The sequence below is a fragment of the Ascaphus truei genome, chromosome 10 (genome assembly GCF_040206685.1).
Source record: "Ascaphus truei isolate aAscTru1 chromosome 10, aAscTru1.hap1, whole genome shotgun sequence".
Classification (NCBI taxonomy): Eukaryota; Metazoa; Chordata; class Amphibia; order Anura; family Ascaphidae; genus Ascaphus; species Ascaphus truei.
Window position 1 is genome coordinate 30,646,718 of NC_134492.1, and position 19,914 is coordinate 30,666,631.

The 19,914-nt window shown below is 42.4% G+C and overlaps 1 protein-coding gene across 6 annotated transcripts in view; it reads right to left on the minus strand.

Annotated features, from left to right (window-relative positions):
* Positions 1–300: 300 nt before the first annotated feature.
* ARHGAP29 (Rho GTPase activating protein 29) overlaps positions 301–19,914 on the minus strand; it is an 88,946-nt gene continuing 69,332 nt past the window's right edge. For 5 of the 6 annotated variants that reach the window (XM_075616443.1, XM_075616442.1, XM_075616440.1 and 2 more), the window contains 15 exons: positions 18,501–18,581; positions 17,326–17,514; positions 16,545–16,682; positions 11,094–11,281; positions 9,015–9,184; positions 8,766–8,894; positions 8,557–8,655; positions 8,159–8,322; positions 7,688–7,876; positions 6,539–6,676; positions 5,808–6,037; positions 4,230–4,524; positions 4,021–4,132; positions 3,814–3,915; positions 301–2,486 (listed from right to left, as the gene is read on the minus strand). In XM_075616443.1, coding sequence (XP_075472558.1) covers positions 1,585–2,486; positions 3,814–3,915; positions 4,021–4,132; positions 4,230–4,524; positions 5,808–6,037; positions 6,539–6,676; positions 7,688–7,876; positions 8,159–8,322; positions 8,557–8,655; positions 8,766–8,894; positions 9,015–9,184; positions 11,094–11,281; positions 16,545–16,682; positions 17,326–17,514; positions 18,501–18,581 — 3,126 coding nt within the window. In that variant the 3' untranslated portion in view covers positions 301–1,584. The remainder of the gene's footprint in view (positions 2,487–3,813; positions 3,916–4,020; positions 4,133–4,229; positions 4,525–5,807; positions 6,038–6,538; positions 6,677–7,687; positions 7,877–8,158; positions 8,323–8,556; positions 8,656–8,765; positions 8,895–9,014; positions 9,185–11,093; positions 11,282–16,544; positions 16,683–17,325; positions 17,515–18,500; positions 18,582–19,914) is intronic. The other variant, XM_075616441.1, reaches the window with a different exon arrangement.

Here is a 19,914-nt window from a genome sequence, read left to right on the forward strand (position 1 = left end):
TGGTGACTGGACAATAGAAAATTGGATTTTTGCAGGCTGGAAAACACAGACAATTCTGCATTGAGCTTGAAGAATAGAGTATAATAGCGGTGATTAATCATACAAACCCTGGGTTCATGCCACGTTCAACTGAATGTTGCCAGGTTCTGTGGCTAGTAATTTGTGATTTAAATCATGCTGGCTAGATAGAAAAGACTTAAGTGCATTTATGTGTCTCAAGCAGATTCTCCAAACTCATTTGAGACGCTAAAATACAGTAACAGTAAACAGGGCATGCAAAGCAGCACACAGCGAGGCAAATGGGTAAGAAAGTATTTATTCCGCAGTTAAAACATTTTCATTATGTAGTTAACCAAAACCATACTTATTCCTGTTACTGGGACAAAAAATAAAAAAACACAAGTAAACTTAATTCCTGCACAATTAAAAATATTTTTATTTTTGGTTGATGCCTTTAAAAAAAAAAAAAGCTTCATATACTAATGTAATAAAATACTTTATATTTTTAATATGAAAAAAATTGCAATATACATTCGTGCACATAATGCTTTTCATTTCAAATGGATGATTTGCTTATGCGAAATTCTGGTAACAAAAGCATAAAAACGTAGCCAAGGTTGCATAATCTACATTTTAATAAATTAAAAGAAACCAAGATTATATAAACCATGAACTCTGAAATATGTTAAAAAGTTAATATATTTGTTTGTGCATATGTAACAGTTTAGGTGTAAAAAAAAAAAACATCGAATACAAAAGATCAACACTGTATGCACAAACAGGACATGTTTTGAGTAGTCATTTGGTTGCAAGGGTCACCTAGTATAAACAGCTCGCCGTAATGTATTTATATTTAGCTACAGCGGATAACATAAGGACAGATACCACACACAGGAATAAACTAGATTCTCATGTAACCGACTATGGTAACAGGTAGTCATTGGAAATGTGGCTGAGCAGAGATCTGAAGAACAGGCAACTTGGAAATAATTTCACATTTAAGTTACATTTTATAGCTTTTGTAGTCGTAAATCTTAGTAAGTGCATCATCTCTGTAAAAGTAACATTAAAGTGACAACACATAAAAATGGCAATGGATGAAAACACAGGCATAAAATATACAGGTATGACACATGTCCCGCAGGCTTTTACGTAATCTATTTAGAAGCACATTTTTAATTGCACAGATTAGATACTTTCATACAGCAAAGTCCTAAAGCTTTGCTTCTGTCTTAAGAAATGCAACAGCTTCCTCTTCTTAATACACAAATTTACATTTGGAAAACAGTTTGTTCCATAGTCCCAGACGTGAATACTGTTTGTTATAAATAAGCATTTCATATTAATATATCTTAATAAGTGCACCTTATAAACTGCTTCTATTTTGTGGAATGCATACAAAAACGGTGTATCGAAAAGCATAAAAACTAAATGGAAATTCAATATTTTTTTTTTTTAACTTCAGTGTTTTTCCAGTCAACATTTTGTATACAAATAATTCCAATATGGCACAAAAGAGGTCTCATGACAAGGGAGACCCCCCCATTGACTCGGCAAGCAAGAAGCAAAGAGGGAGTTAAGGTTTTATACAAAGTGTGCCTCTCTGTGTTCTAACTCTTGCATGCGTTTTGGTCTTAGTCTCTGATATGTTGGTTTTGCATCTGTTTGCTGGAGATCATCGGAGAGGGTTTTTTGTGAATTTGTGTTTTGTTCGTGTGTGTCAGATACAAGATCTGAGTCTGCAACTAGTTTCACATTGTTATTGTTGTTGACCTGGCCATGCACGTTGCCAGCACTTGCTGATGCCCCATTGTTCTGTGTAGTCCCTTCGCTTGGCTTCACTTTATATGAAGGTGGTTTGTAAAAGGTTCCGGGTGGGGGTTGCAAAGTTCTTGGTGCCCTTAAAGCAGCAAGAGGGTTGGAATCTACAGAACTTCCTTCGGTTGCCATGAGACCAGGCTTGACATGGCTTGTAGATGGTATTTTAGGGAGTGTAGCATTTACTGAACTGATGTTAGAGGACATTATGCCACATGCAGATCCACCATCATGCGCTCTAATCTCCTGTGGGACATTGGTCATAATCATTGCAGTCCTTGGCGTAATGTCATACTGCTTGTACTGCTTATCCCAAGTTTTCCGATGACCCTGAGTGTCATAACATGAAAGTCTATAGCATGCATTAACCGTAGGGACAGGCTTGGTCTCTGAAACTTCTTCAATAATAGGACTCTTGCCAACTTTTTCTGAACTTGAAACACCCACATTTCTGGAATTTTTCTCATTCAGCACCGATGGAGGAAACAGACGATCCACAGGTAAACTTACAGGACGAACAACTGGCTTGGCCCTGGGAGCCCTCAATTGAACTTTGGTTGTTTGTCGATAAGATTTTACAGGTACAGAGCTATTTGTTTTAGAATGGCATTCTGTGGCCATTTCAGCAGGCCCAACTTCATTCTCTGAAATGGTGTCCACAGAACAATCTAGGAGAAAGAAAACAGAATAGGAAGACATTCATATGGGATTACATGGTGTATTTCAGCACACAAACCTTTGAAAGCCCCAGTTATAGACTGCTAAATATTTGTGTAGGCTTTAGAGGGCAAGGTTAGGATTAATGCCCACATCACAGATTCCGAATAGCAACCTTTTTCGTTTAAGATGAACATGACAAAATAAATAAATCATCGTGCTAACGCAAAGAATAACTCAATAATACGTTAAGTTTTTCTCTGTTTATGTATGATCTAGTTAAAAGTTCTAGCAGCTGTATTGGTCCCTGTGATCTCTAGATGGATCACAATCTACTAAACCTTTATTCATACCAATTCAAACACTCTACTGCCATTGTAATGAAGATTGAAGAATTCATACATTTTCATGTTTACACCCTACTGTTGCGTGAAAAAGTCAAAGGAACTTGTTCCTCGGTATTAAGATATGTAATGTCACAAAGGTCAAGAATAAACAATGTATTGATTGCACTTCTTTTCAGTAAGGAGTTTATCATTATCCGTGTTCAATATTAACCACGAGGGATCCAAGACACCATTATCTCACTGTTTATACATATTAAATGCTGGGTTTCCCCAAAATAGATTTTTAATTGTTCAGATACTATACAATAGTTCACTGTTAATGCTAAAACGAGCAATATGTACACAACTCAAACTCGTGCTTTGTGAAATAGGTAAAGAAAGCAAAACTAGATTGCACAGTCAATGTTTGAAAGGTTATTTACATTTCTAAACTCCAACAACCTTTGTTCTTTTGGGAAACAAATGAGATCACTGTACTACAGTGCTTGAATAAGGTCATATTGAGAGCGTAAAAGTATTAGTAAGGTCCTTATAATGTGCAGTATTACGAGTTGCAGAGCAGTTGACCTTCATAAAGTGCAGTTATGGTGCTGTCTTCATTATCATATTTAATTTTAAGAGTGGGTTTTAATCAAGTAATGCAGTTGAGAAAAATCCAGAGTCATGGGAAATTCCCATAGGTAGGTGAGAAATGGTTTGTGCACAGTACACAAATATATAAATAAGAAAATGTAGTAGGACAGAGGACAAATGGATATCCGTATTTTACAGGTAGTGCCCGCTTGGCTATTTTCCTTTAGAACTGCGTTCACTTTCACGTTATCCCAATACCCTACTTTATAGTAAAATCACCTGTTCGTTTGGTAATACATTTTTATTTATTTTTAGAACAAAGACACTTGTGATTTTGAAATCTTAAAACCCGGATTCCTCTACTTTCCTTACGTGATTGTAGGGTGGTTTCTTTAAAGCAAAGAATAAAGATGCTTACCGGGTTCATCTGAAGCAGAACCATGCATACTGAACACTGTGCTAACAGGTTCTGACGAGGAATCCCTTATAAAGTTGTCGACATGTCGACATGAATTATGCACTGTAAAATATAGGTTATAAATAACATTAGCTTTTTTTAATTTTTTTTACATACAACCGTTTCATTCATCTTACACAAAAGGCTGGGTGAAATTGAGATACTTACCATTCTCTTCCACCATGTCCATGTTATGTACTGTGCTTTCTCTCTCTTCTATACCTTCAAACACTAACGAAGTTTCGTCCAGAGAGCATGCGCGTTTAGACAGCACAACACTCTATTAAAACGAAGATGGAAAAATAATGTCAATTCAAACTGATTTAATTAAACATCACCAATAACTTAAGTGGCATAAATGTAACTGTAAAACTTACTTCCTTTCCAACTGGCAGTGATTGCGATTTCCTGATCTGTTGCGGTTCTCTTTCCTCTGGTAAAATCACCTTTTCCAGGTGGAATTCTTCGGGGTTAAGCATATCCCTCGAGACATCAAAGACCACATTATAATATGTTATGAGAAGTTCCACCATTCGTGCCTGATATGGATAATCCACCAGAGAGGAAAGTGAAATAGTAGCATCCGTCTGACGCGGCCTAATCAGGGTCGGCCCAAATATTATTCCAAGGTTGCTGGCTGACATTTTATTTTCTTCCATTTCTTCTGTGACTCTACATGGAAACAATTACAATCGCAGTCATTTCTAACGTATCACTAGACATTTAGCAGTTTGTAACAGCCATTACAGAACAAACATGTCAGTTCTACATAGATACTGTTTTACAGGAGTTATGGAGCCATTCAATCTCTATATATGTCTTATCAAGAACACTAACGTCTTTATAACTCATGTGATTCCTCCTAACCTTTTTGTTTTTCTTTTTAGGATTGAACCACGGGGGCCTGCCGAGTTGAACCACATTATTCCCAAGATAATTACCTTTGAAGTTACTGGTATTACTTCCTGGTTTTTGAAAGGGGATTTAAATGGTCGTTCAATAGGAAGCTACAACGGATGATGCTGCGGCTTCCTATTGGCCAGAGATTTGGCAGCCATTTTGTTTTCCCCTGGAGGGAGATTGAATTCTCTTACGTTCTCCTGTATCTCCAGAACCAGGGGGGTTGCAGAGCTGAAAATAGCTCTGTAAGCCTCCTGGGGACCCACTGGTTCCACCCTATGTTAACTTTTTAATTTTTAAACCAGGGACAGCACATTGCTGCTTTAAATACTTGAAATAACTTGTTGTTTGCCCTAGGGCGATGCATGTAGTGGAACTCTGTACTATTTCGTGTTTCACAAAATGTAAATAATATTTTTTTTTGATACTTCTAATATAGGAAATGTGAAAGCTGACAATATTCCTATAAAACATGTATTTCAACAGCTTTACAGCTTATGCATAAGCATTGGGAATTTCAACTTTAAAGTACATTTCCTTTTTGGGACAACCTGCAAAAAAGTAGCATATTATAATACAGTATACAACAATGCAGATTATGACCGGGAATTTTTAAATGGTCTAAAACCTTTTGTGACTGCTGAAAAGACATTCAGAAACAGAACTGTGCTACAATTGGTTGTCCCGTCCAATTTATTATGTGATCTAAATCCATTAAGAAAAAAAAAAGCAAGAGAACCCAATTAGAGTAGAGCCGATTCTCTCACGAGGTATAGATAACTGGGACAGGAGCCACGAGAAACTGCTGCTGCCCCTGCACAGAGCTCTGCATTGGGGACACATTCAATAAACTGTACACTTTAGGAGCGCTAGGGACAGCAGGTAAAAGGTTTACAGGAAAGAATTGTTTTAAGTAATAAAGGAAACAGTTAACTGAAAATTAGCTTACTCGACATAAAAACCTGCAACGGATGTTTTGTAAATAAATTCTACATTATTAATACATTTGGCACCAACAAATCTATCATTCAAATAATTTGTGCTGGTCAGTTTACCTATAAAGGTGCCCTACTAAATACTGTAAAGTATTATAGTTGGGCTCTGGTAGCTGTTTCAGGAGGTCTCGAATTTTAATGATCACCCGGTTCAGCTCAACACAGGACAGCTGCCTCTTTAAGGTAGGACTGTGCGGCTTTGCATCTACTTCCTCGTTGATGTGCTGACTTTCTTTCGCCAAGCCGATAAATTCATTGTAAAGTCGAAACAGGATCAATGGTTCTGGAAGCTGGAGACATAAGAGATACACACTTTGTCATCCCGTACTGTTGTAAACACCGTTAGATTAACCTTCTCACTAATTAAAAAAAAACTGATTTTTTTCGATTGCTCGCTGATCTGACTTTTTTATTTTTTACACCACTCACGCCAAGATCAAATTGTATGAATACCAGTGATATGTTCTCTTTACTTATCTCTGCCTTGATCTATTTACCATGTTTCTTGTCCACTATTTGACATAATGGGTCTGTCTGGTTAACTTATTAAGGTGAAGAAAACAAGACAGTCAAGTCAACCAACTCCTTGCAAGTTATAAATAGATCCCTGTTCAGTCTTAAACCTAAGCAGCGTACAGATGTAAAACAGACAAAAAAAAAAAAAAAAAGATCTTTGTTCTTTGTGTTTTAAACGAGAATGATTTTACGGTCATGATATGTAAAGCAAACTTTTTGCTGGTTGCCACCGCAAGGCCAAAGAAGCCCCAACTAGTGGCAGTTGCATTGCGTACCTGACGGAGGTACAGCTTCAGAACATTGCTTATATCGTGTGCGAACAGGTCCGACAGCTCCACCAAATCTTTCCCGTTTTCAAAAGCTTGGCAAAGCTTCTCAACTCGGGACTTGGCTCCATTTACACGGTAGATGCCCTAAAAGAAAACGCAGAAGAAAATAAGGAATTAGAATTGTCACGCTACAAGGACAACTAAAAGAAAACTAAAGCTTCATGCCAGGGGGGCTCAACTCCAGTCCTCAAGACCCACCAACAGGTCAGGTTTTAAGGATATCGCAGCCTCAGCACAGGTGGTGCAGTCGAAGACTGAGCCACCTGCGCTGAAGCCGAGATATCCTTAAGACCTGACGGGGGTGTCTTGAGGACTGGAGTTGAGCCCCCCTGGTTTATGCCCCTCCTATTTACAACATACAAAACCAGAATGTCCCCCTTCGATTAATTAGGAGTAGAGATGGAATTTCAGTATTACGGTGGCATTGTTTGGAAATGTGCTCCTGTCCCAAACAAAAAGAAAGATAAGCCAAGTATAATTAACTCAAAGGCACTCTCTAATTAAGCAAGTTTAAAGTACAAACATGGAGAGAAAAAAAAGCTCTTGGAATTGTAACAATGTGACCACACACCTTAGGGCCAAATAAGGAACCGAGGGGAGCCTAGAAAAGCAGTTATTCAGAACAAAGTCTAACAATAAGTGTACAATTTGATAAAGAAACATGAATAAAAGTGCACCCAACTGTAACTTACTCCACAATAAGCTGTGTGAAAATGCTTATTTATGAGCAGGATTTCCAAAGGTAACACAATGAAACAAAAAGTACCTAAAATTAATTAAACATTCCAACTTTTCTGCCAACATTGCAAACTGCATGTGCAAGAACAGAATGGCTTCATTTAACCAGTTGTGGCCAACTCCAGCCCTAAAGAGCCCCCAACAGTCAGGTTTTCCCTGCTTCAGCACAGGTGGCTCAATCAGCGGCTTAGACTGAGCCACCTATGCTGAAGCAGGGATATCCTGAAAACCTGACTGTTGGTGGCCCTTGAGGATTGGAGTTGGCCACCCCTGATCTAAACCCAACAGCCTAGTTTCTGTAGTTCGTATATGGTTTAATCCGAAATGGTGACTTTTCTTTGACTGTAAAACACTTACCTTCATTGTCAGTGCTCTGCTTTCTATTTCAGAGGTACACTTCTTGATAATAAAAGGAATGCCATCAGGGGTATTTTTAGCAGTCTGAGTAAACTCCACGCCAAACAGATGAAGTCTTCCATGTAGCTTTTTATGTCCACATTGAATGGCCAGTGTTTCTAGACATTTCTTGTGGCAAGCAAGAGAACACTACAAAAAGAATACAGTCAATGAGATTTGTCCCCTTTGTGCCATTGCTAATCATAACAACGCTCTAATTATTGACTGAAAGCCGATATTGGAATAACTCATGGGTGGGAAGGAAGGTACAACAACACACCTATAAGAAGTATCTAGCAGAAACAGTCTAATGTCATATAGCCTTCCATATCTCAAGTGTTTATTATATGTCATTGTTGTGTGAATCCCATTTAGAATTGCCTCAATTACATGCTATATGGTAGGGAAACCCCTTTAGAAAGGTCATCTTACCTCCTCACACTCAGCCCCATGAAACACGACCAAGCTGTCACACTCTCTGCATTTGGATGGAGCTCTCAATTTTCTGAGTTTGTGTGTATGGGATGCCTTGGACATAATTGTGTTTCTGAATGGTCCAGGGGAATTGGCAATCTCGGAAACCAAATCATTTAAACCTACGGAGAATACACGTCATTGAAAGTGCGGAAATACATTGGGTAGCACAATGCTCGCTGTAACCTAACCAATGGGGATCATGGTGATCATGATACTAGAAAGAACATGGCGTCAGAGGAACTGTATGTACAGATTTTTTTTATTTTTTAAATGGATACGTTTAAAAATGCTTTGCTGAATTCCAAATACCATGTGAAACATTCTATTGACAAGACTATGCAGAGCAGGATTACCATTGTCTGAAGGGGAAGGAGGTTCCCTTTCGTCCAGATCATCTGCTGATGACATGGTGCCTGTAGATGGTGTCCTGGGAAGGCGCCTCTTAAAATCACCTGAAATACAATACACAATAGGTTAAAGTGATTCTTAAAGACACCTTCTTTAGAAATTCCTTTTTGGGGACCTAAACATAAGACAATTTAAGAGCTACAGTGAAATGTACCTGGGCTAGCAGATGGAGAATCCATTGAGCGGGACTCGCTGCTACCTCCTGCACTTTCTGAATCACTGCACATCCCACTGCTCTGGTTGCCTACGGACCAGGATCTAAAAGGGGGTGGACCTCTTACCGCTTTGAACAAATGAAATCAGAAGAACGGCCATTAGTTGGGAGTGCTTGTGTCTAGCTGAAATAGAGTTAAGTTTTCTGGCAGAAAGCACATTGTAAAAATGAATTCAGGACATACTGTACCTTGAATATCTGTGCTGCTGCTAGATCTTTTCTGTCCAATCTTGTGAGAGCGGGCATAGACAGGACTGCCAATGTCTTCTGAAGACGGAGCAGGGAATTCTGTTGAGCCTTGAGAAAGGTTTCCATGTGATGCATGAGCGCTGTTTTCCTGTCTTTTGGATAGGAGTGGTCTAAAAAGGAAAGACAATGTACATAAGGCAACCCGTTTAAAGCTGGGACACATACTACGCATGCTCCTCCAACACTGTTGTACAGCAATGCTGCAGAATATTTCAGATTACAAATAGGATAAAAGGTTGGTAATATCTCATTTTTAAATACATGACCTTTATAACAAAATTGTGTCTGTAAAAATACCTGTGCTGTGTGCCGCGCACTATACTGCAATTATGAAGCGCATTGAGTCCCATTGGGAGAAAAGCGCCATATGAAATAGTTCTTATTTATTATTAAAATACTGGCATACGATTGGAAGATTAATGCAACAATCCACCCTAGGTACTCTCGCTCCCTTTTACAGGATTGGAACGAGGGGGTGGCTGGGGGTTCCTCCGGAGAAGAACTACACTTTCAGCAGCACCTGAGGACCCAGAGATACATACCAGCTAAGCTACTGGTATTACCATCTGTTTTTTTAAAGGGGACTTAAATGCCCGTCAAATAGAAAGCTGCAACCAATGACGTTGTGGTTTCCCATTGGCACATAGGCCCTGGGAGATTTGGCAGCCATTTTGTTTTCCATGGAGGGTGATTAAAAACCAGTAACTTCACTGGCAAGTCTGGTCTTGGAAACTGGGAGGGGAGTCACCAGAGTTGAAAATAGCACGGTTCTCCCACAAATGTGTAAGGGAAGCAACAAGTAGGGGGGATTGCTTTTTTAAGTTACAGAGTTTCCAAAACACCTTTAAGGGTCTAACATTTACTGTGATCATTCATACTGTATGCTGTTGTGTTGTTCTTAATTCAATGACAAGTCAGCAGTACTCTAAATGTAAAAGCAATGTTGCCTTCAGTATTTCATACATACTGCTTTACATGAACATGCCCATTCTGTGAACTTTACTAGAGATACACCCAATCAACTTTCTTGTATAGTTCTCAACATTGCCAAGTAAAGTCAGTGTCTTCCAATACTCTGCAAATAAATGCTCATCAGCTAGAGATCTTTCATGACTAACACACTTCCCATGCCAATTTTAGACAACTGTAGAATAAAATAATGGACTATTGTCCTACTATCCAACAGTATAAGCGTGCAACTGGTTTTAATATTTACCCTATATTAGTCTATTAAAATGTTCATTGTACAACAAAACTCTTTCAGATCTGGGTCATCATTGTGAATACTCACTGACCCCTCTAAAAATAGTCAGAGGAAATTTCCAATTCCGTATTTAAAGAACTTCCAATTAATTATCTTATAAAAAAAATGTCATCCAATTATACACACAATAGGGATAGGGTAGATAAAGTGGAAAAATCCTGGAGTTGCACAAAGAATAACAAAGACTAAAGTCTCATTCATATGCTGCTTGTTATAGGTTGGTAAAGCACACAGTATTGGTATTTACCTAAGCAAACAGAGAAAACTCCGGAGTGCAGCTATGTAAATTGCTACAGGAAATTGACATTAGGCGCCAAAGGATCTACCAAAGATTTCAGACTGTTATACTCCACAAATTTCACTACAGAGCAGTAAACAAAGAAGCTCCAATGCACATTAAATGGCAATTTAGATAATTTCTATGGATTTTTTTCTTCTCGTAAGTATGGGTCATTTAGTTCAATCCCTCTGCCAAAACATTGCAGCCTGCAATCAAACTAAGGTAGACCCCATTGGCAGCTCATACTCTACCAATTTTATAATGTGTCGTGTGTAAATCCCACTGCCAAGAGAACAGGGTAAACAAATGACAGTATAAATGCGTCATGCATGGGTTCTACGTGACATGTACAAGGATACATATGCTTTTTATGGCAGTTTTACAGGCATGACTTTCTCATGATCTCCACTAGATGAGCATTTTAACTTTATGAGAGGCATGTTTTCTACACAGGTAAATGGTAAAGTTGACTCACCCCGCAATCTGGGAACTTGTTGCTTCACAAGATCCTGCCTCAGTGGTACCATCTTTTGGCAAGCTCTTCGCAAACTCTGAATACTGTTGTCCTGGTTCATAACGCTTGGCATTCTCACAGAGTGTCTGGCAGTTGACTGGAAGGGACACTACTTGAGCATGCTGTATCTGGAACAGGTTCACTGTGGCCTATTAAGTAATCCATAAATGCATTTTTTAGAACGGTTTGTATTATATGAACTAGTAGCTGGAAAGGCAGTGGTAAGAGTATTTTGTAACCCATACATAATTTATTTAAATGATATCAGATCTCTATATATTTAGCAATTACAAGAGAGGAGAGAGATCTATACACACAGATTATTTAAACCTTAATATACAGAAATACCATTTCTACAACCCTTCTAAGAATCCCGTTATGATGTCACATTCCAGATGGCTCAAGTCCATTCATACTTGGCAACCTAACAGAATCTCCAAATTGCACTTCAGCTTTAGAGAGCGCTTGTTGTGTGAACACTGCTAATGCATTATTTAAAATCTAACCTGTTTGCTACTGTGAAGAACTAGACTTTAGAGTACTCCTATTTTATGGCAAATGCACTGAAGGATTAACAGATTCTCTCCCAGTAATAATAGACTCATTCAGTCAAATAATTAACTTATCACAATTGAGAAGACTGGTTCAACAGTCATAGCTCAGAAGCACACAAGCTATGTTTGTTGTACAGACCCTTCAGAGCTGAAGGGGAGCCGCATACAATGCACACGGACACCAGTAGTGAAGGGGGTTTGTCAATGGAAGTACTTCAAAACGAAATGCCTACTTTATAATCCAATTCAACTCTTACTATGTGTAAAAACTAAGTGTAATTTACTTTGATCAAATAGTTCTTAGCGGATTCCCCCCCCAAAAGAATGCGAAAAAACAACCCGTTAAATGTTACGGATTAGGAATTTGTGTCATCTCGTCAAAAATCTCCTTAAGTAAAACCTGTAGTAAACTGGCAAAGATCACATACAATGCTTTCTTGGCCTGATTGTTATTTAGTCACTGAACAAAACTGTTTACTCTGCAAAATAGCAATAGTTTGGCAAATCATCGCGTCGGAAACATTCCACAGGAGGAGCTCAATACACACGTCCCGTTCTTTGATTTAACTCGACCAGCGGCGTCAGCAACACATCGCAAAGCAGCAGAGAGGTTACAAATTCAGCCCCACAAGCAGTAGTAACATGGATGTGCTGAGCTTAGAGGTTCTGAACTCCAGTATGTATTGTATTGTATGTCTTTATTTATATAGCTCTTCACAGTAGTAATACATGTGGTAATCGAATAAATAACAGATAATATAAATAACAGATCATGGGAATAAGTGCTTTAGACAAACATAACATTAAGGAAGAGGAGTCCCTGCCCCGAGGAGCTTACAATCTAATTGGTAGGTAGGGAGAACGTACAGAGACAGTAGGAGGGAGTTCTGGTAAGTGCGTCTGCAGGGGGCCAAGCTTTATGTATCATGTGTTCAGAATGTTCACAGTGCTATTCGTACTCAAGTAACACCCAACAAGTCAGGTTTTAAGGATATCCTAGCTTCAGCACAGTTGGCTCAATCAGGGCCGCCAACAGCGGGGGACAAAGAGCACTTGTGTCCCGGGCCCCGTGGGTCAGTTATTTAAATAAATGGAAAAAATGGCGGCGATTCCCCCGCGGTCCCGGCACGCATGCGCAGGGCAAGCAGGGCCCGCTCACCGCCCGCTCCCAACGCGCAGGGCAAGCAGGGCTGCTCACCCCCCGCTCCCAACGTGCAGGGCAAGCAGGGCCCGCTCACCCCCCCGCGCATGCGCAGGGCAAGCAGGGCCCGCTCCCAACGTGGGACGGAGGGGGAAGTACCTGCTCCTCCTGCGGCCTGCTTCCCGCCCCCCCCGCGGCCAGCTTCTTGCGCGCCCCCCTCCCGCTCCCCCTCCCCCAAGCCCACCTCCTGTCCCGGGCAGCTGCCGCAGGGATATCGTGGGCAGGAGGGGGAAGCATCCGGCGGCAAGCTGCACCCACCAGGTCAAGGTACGTCACCCACCGTCACCGTGTCAAAACCGTCATTCATTCACACCGTCATTCATTCACACCGTCATTCATTCACACCGTCATTCATTCACACCGTCATTCATTCACACCGTCATTCACTCACCCACCCATTCTCATTCACTCACCCACCCACCCATAATCATTCATTCACCCACCCACCCACCCACCGTCATTCATTCACCCACCCACCGTCATTCATTCACACCGTCATTCACCCACCCATCGTCATTCATTCACCCACCCATTGTCATTCATTCATCCACCCACCCACCCACCCACCCTTCATTCACCCACCCACCCTTCATTCAACCGTTCATTCAACCACCCACCCACCCTTCATTCACCAAACCGTCATTCACCCACCCACCGTCATTCATTAAACCGTCATTCATTCACCCAACCGTCATTCATTAAACCGTCATTCACCCACCCATCGTCATTCATTCATCCACCCACCCTTCGTCATTCATTCATCCACCCACCCTTCATTCACCCACCCACCCTTCATTCACCCACCCACCCACCCTTCATTCACCCACCCACCCTTCATTCACCCACCCACCCTTCATTCACCCACCCACCCTTCATTCACCCACCCACCCCCCTTCATTCACCCACCCTTCATTCACCCACCCCACCCACCGTCATTCACCCACCCACCCACCGTCATTCACCCAACTGTCATTCTACTGTCATTCACCGAAACCCACCCACTGTCATTCATTCACCCAAACCCACCGTCATTCATTCACCCAAACCCACCCACCGTCATTCACCCACCCACCATCATTCTACTGTCATTCACCCACCCACCGTCATTCTACTGTCATTCACCCACCCACCGTCATTCTACTGTCATTCACCCACCCACCGTCATTCTACTGTCATTCACCCACCCACCGTCATTCTACTGTCATTCACCCACCCACCGTCATTCTACTGTCATTCACCCACCCACCGTCATTCTACTGTCATTCACCCACCCACCGTCATTCACCCACCCACCGTCATTCTACTGTCCTTCACCCACCCACCGTCATTCTACTGTCCTTCACCCACCCACCGTCATTCTACTGTCCTTCACCCACCCACCGTCATTCTATTGTCCTTCACCCACCCACCGTCATTCTACTGTCCTTCACCCACCCACCGTCATTCTACTGTCCTTCACCCACCCACCGTCATTCTACTGTCCTTCACCCACCCACCGTCATTCTACTGTCCTTCACCCACCCACCGTCATTCACCTGTCCTTCACCCACCCACCGTCATTCACCTGTCCTTCACCCACCCACCGTCATTCTACTGTCCTTCACCCACCCACCGTCATTCTACTGTCCTTCACCCACCCACCGTCATTCTACTGTCCTTCACCCACCCACCGTCATTCTACTGTCCTTCACCCACCCACCGTCATTCTACTGTCCTTCACCCACCCACCGTCATTCTACTGTCCTTCATCCACCCACCGTCATTCACCTGTCCTTCACCCACCCACCGTCATTCACCTGTCCTTCACCCACCCACCGTCATTCTACTGTCATTCACCCACCCACCGTCATTCTACTGTCATTCACCCACCCACCGTCATTCTACTGTCATTCACCCACCCACCGTCATTCACCCACCGTCATTCTACTGTCCTTCACCCACCCACCGTCATTCACCTGTCCTTCACCCACCCACCGTCATTCACCTGTCCTTCACCCACCCACCGTCATTCACCTGTCCTTCACCCACCCACCGTCATTCTACTGTCCTTCACCCACCCACCGTCATTCTACTGTCCTTCACCCACCCACCGTCATTCTACTGTCCTTCACCCACCCACCATCATTCTACCGTCATTCACCCACCCACCGTCATTCACCCACCCACCGTCATTCACCCACCCACCGTCATTCACCCACCCACCGTCATTCACCCACCCACCGTCATTCACCCACCCACCGTCATTCACCCACCCACCCACCGTCATTCACCTGTCATTCACCCACCCACCGTCATTCTACTGTCATTCACCCACCGTCATTCTACAGTCATTCACCCACCCACCGTCATTCTACTGTCATTCACCCACCGTCATTCTACAGTCATTCACCCACCCACCGTCATTCACCCACCCACCGTCATTCTACAGTCATTCACCCACCCACCGTCATTCACCCACCCACCGTCATTCTACAGTCATTCACCCACCCACCGTCATTCACCCACCCACCGTCATTCTACAGTCATTCACCCACCCACCGTCATTCACCCACCCACCGTCATTCTACAGTCATTCACCCACCCACCGTCATTCTACTGTCATTCACCCACCCACCGTCATTCTACTGTAATTCACCCACCGTCATTCTACTGTCATTCACCCACCCAGTCACTGTCATCCACCCACCCAGTCACTGTCATCCACCCACCCAGTCGCTGTCATCCACCCACCCAGTCACTGTCATCCACCCACCCAGTCACTGTCATCCACCCACACAGTAATCCACTCACTCACACACCCACGCACTCAGGCAGTCACATGTCTTTTGTTGAAAATATAAAAATAAACAGGTTGCATTGTAATGTTTTTTTCTGTATCACAATAAGAAAACAGTTAAGTAAAGTTGCGCGCTAAAAGATATTTTTTCGTGGTAGTTTCTCTATGGGTTTCGGGGGGGGGGGTGCTCTATGGGTTCGGGGGGGGGGCCTGCTCCTTTCATTTGTCCCGGGCCCCATGATTTCTGTTGGCGGCCCTGGGCTCAATCAGTGGCTCAGTCTTTGACAGCCATGGACTGCGCCACCTGTGCTGAAGCTAGGATATCCTTAAAACCTGACCTGTTGGGGGAGGGGGGGTCTCGAGGACTGGAGTTCAGGACCCCTGAGCTAAGCTACAAAACAGCTTCTCAGGCCATTTATGATTTTGGTCTTAACCATTTAAATGTGTTTGCGCTGCTGACCACCTCAGCACTAACAGGGTTAATACTGTAACAGTTTTGCACAGGGTGATTTCAAATACACACAACGGGATGAACAAGGTTTTAAATGTAGTTGCATTCATGGGGATTCCTTCCACATCTGAAAACGTCCCATTTAAATTATACAGAGTATGGTAATTACCCGGGTTGCTACAATTATTCTTCTAGAACAATAGAGCACAAGATATACATCCACAAGAAAACAGAGGGATGCATAGAATCTCATTTCTTTTTAAAATCGTTTAAGGGTTTACCATTTCTCCGAGTAGATTAGCACTAATAATGAAAAGCAGCTGAAAATTAATCATTTACTCTGATATTGACCATCACCACCAATACGAAACTTGTGATCTTGCCCTTTACGAGCGAATGTTTCTATAGAAGGACAACAAACCAAACTTACAGCTTTAAGAGTGAGGTCACATTGGTAAACAAGTTCCCGAAGTTGTGTTAAAATTTCACTTTTCAAGTTCTCCAAATCGCTCCTCTTCTCTTCAACATCAGCCGCACACGCTTTGTAATGTTCTTTGGCCTCTTCAGCCTGCCGAATGTAAAAAAGGTTTACCATGTCAGATGGGTACTATAGACATTAAAAAGAAATGAACGCGCACACTACAAAAAGCAATTATTAATCTGGTATTCATTATTCTGCAATACACTGTTGCAGTGTAAAACGCATGAAGCCATTTGCACTGCAGGAGACATCCAGTAAAGGGTAAATGATGACACTATTACACATGCTTTGATGTAGAATGACTACTTTCTGGACCATGAAGGAGCAAAAGGCATACAGAAGGGGAACACAGCCTGCATTTTCTGCTGTACAAAACCCATTTTAAACAAACTGTAGAAAGTGATGCAAGCCCCCTCCCCCCACCCCCCGTGCCTCAGGTACTAAACAGCCCCACTGAAAGAGAGGAACTATATGAAATAAAGTTATATTATAAAAAATGAGCAGGCAATGTACTTTATGTATGTGTCCCTTTAGTGTTGCAATCCATATGAAGTCAGGTGTTAAACCCTTTTTCTTGTCCCCCTTGCATTGCTGGATAGGCCTTTACCTTGTAGCTACATTAGGCTGCAGAGTTCCAAAGAGTGCCTGGTTTTGTTACAAGCTCACTGAACGGATAGCCAAGAATCAAACATTCAGCGACTTGTAAGGTACAAATAAGAACAAATCTGACCTTTTGTAAAGCTTCCTCTTCTAGACGTCTCCTTTTCTCCAGCTGTTTGCTGGCGTCTTTCAGGAGTCCTCCACCCATACTTAGCTGTTCCTCCTCTGAGCGAATTGTGCTGGACTTTGCCTTGTCATATTCATCTTGCCTTTGGACGTTCAATAACTTGGCTTTCCGTAGAGCAGTCTCCAGTTCTTGCTGCAAACAAAACAGGAAATTAAGCCAGGGTTCTCAACTCCCCTCCTCAAGACTCCCCAACAGGTCAGGTTCAGATGATATCCCTGCTTCAGCACAGGTGGCTCAGTAAAAGACAGCCAACTGTGCTGAAGCAGGGATATCCTGGAAACTTGACAGTTGTGAGGTCTTGAGGACTGGAGTGGAGAACACCTCCTTATTCAATTCATAAAATGGTGTTCCAAAATAAAAATCACATTGTTTCTATTGCAAAGAAATCATATCTATAGGCTGCGGTCCCAGTGCGTTCTGTAGCACACGCGCACCGGGCGGCGGTGGATGGGGGGGGGGGGGGCGGGGGTAAGGCGGCGCGTGCACAGCGCTTCACCGCAGATCGTGGTCCTGGGAGAGAGGGAAAGTTTGCGACGGGAGGAGGCGTGCCGGGGGTTTTGCGGGTTGTGGCCATGACCTCACGCGGCTGGTTCGCCCTCATTGGCTGAACCGCCGGCGGGGGCGTGGCCACGCCTCCGTCGCAAGTTCCACATACAATTTTTTTGTATGTGAGAAAACTTGCAGTACAGCGCGGCTGCTAAATGCACGCCGACGCATGTACTGGGCCCGGACTGAATGCGGCAGTGCTTGTGCGCACAGCGCATGCACAACGCAATGGGACCGCAGCCTAAGAGATATATTCCTGGATCAGGAGAGCAGGGTTTGTCAACAAATTCGGATTTCTGCAGTTTGTAATTTTTCTCAGTAAGAGCTAATGAATATTCCAGGCGAGAGCCGCTAGTGGGTGCCTGATGGGAAGAATACCATGGTGGTAACCACACCAATTCAATGGTCTCAAAGAATTGATATGGTAACATTTTTACACAGCCTATCAGTGATCACAGCTCGCTTGCGAATGCTGCAGAAGCAGCTGTAGGAACATGTGAAAGTACTTTGAGGGATGAGCTAACATCATTCTGACAAATATAAAACTATGTGCATTTCGGTTTCACACCAACCATTTTCTTGAGCTCTCGCTGCCAAAGTTCTTTCATTTCCTTCCTTTGCCTGTCCAGCTCCGATCGCCTTGCTTGGAGGGGCTGAAAATGAAATGAGTTGTAGGAGTACAGAGAAAATAATTATTTGTACACAGTGCAAATTAACTAAAGCAGGAGTGGCCAACGCTAGTCTCCAAGGGCCACCAACAGTTAAGGATATCTCTGCTTAAGCACAGGTGGCTCAGTCATTCTGACTGAGCTACCTGTGCTGAAGCAGGGATATCCTTGAAGTCTGGCCTGTTGGTGGCCCTTGAGGACCGGAGTTGGCCACTCCTGCACTAAAGCAGACAGGGCCAAGCAGCGCTATATACGCGTTACTGAAGAGAAGCGAAGAAACTCTACAAATAGTTGGATATACAGTCTAACATTGAGGTGCAGTATAAACAAATGTTTTACACAATCCATATAATACCCGGCAAATCTGAATTAAGCAGCATTTCATTCAAAATTCTTCGAGTGTTTTTTTCTATGAATCAGTTGTGCAGTATTAGATTACCGCCTTTTTAGAAAAAAATATGTTTTTCACTCGTGTCCTTTTTAATAATTTTTTTAATATTAAGCTTCCTTGGATTGTTATAGCAACTATTTAGAAAGCCACAAAACTTCCTCTTGAAATGGGTGGCCATATTGCACGCCCTGGGAAGCAGCATCTTAACCGATTGATCACGGGAGACTGGATCCATCGGCAGCTTCGATAATTGCATTGCCATAAATGTAAGGATCTTCTGCATTTATTTAAAAGAAGAAAAAATGGGCAAAAGGCAAGGCTGCTTTAATGATCCGGAGTTTAAAGAATCTGCCACAAGAACTCTCTCCCCCAGCCACCTGCCATGCTAAAGGATTTAGCAGTCAAAGGGGTATTCCCCGGTCATCCAGGAATAGCTGGAGAAGACTCTGGTGTTGTACCACCGTAGCATATTAAGCGGGAGAACGAAGGACAACTTATTCCAAGGAGGACAGAGCTTTTGAACGTAATTATTTTGGGAGAGCTCATGAGTGAGGTTTTACACTGGGCTCTAACCTAGCAAGACTAACCATGAACACATCTTCCATTGATTAACACTGATTATTTTATGCCCCCTCAGTATTGTTGCATTGTTCTACTTAACGTCGTTATTTCGGAGGCTGGAACAAATGTATAAAGCTTAATGGGACGTGTGGGGAAGATCTAAAATGTTACGGTTCTGTATTCTGTACAGTAATTAAATGCCAATGTAAGAACGTGCATCTATGTATTTTATCAATATAGAATCGTGATCTATTATATTTACATGTTTCTAGCTCCCTCCCACTGTACTTCATATGTTAACGCCTTAATAAACAAAATTATGCTAAATAGTGTATATATATATATATATATATATATATATATATA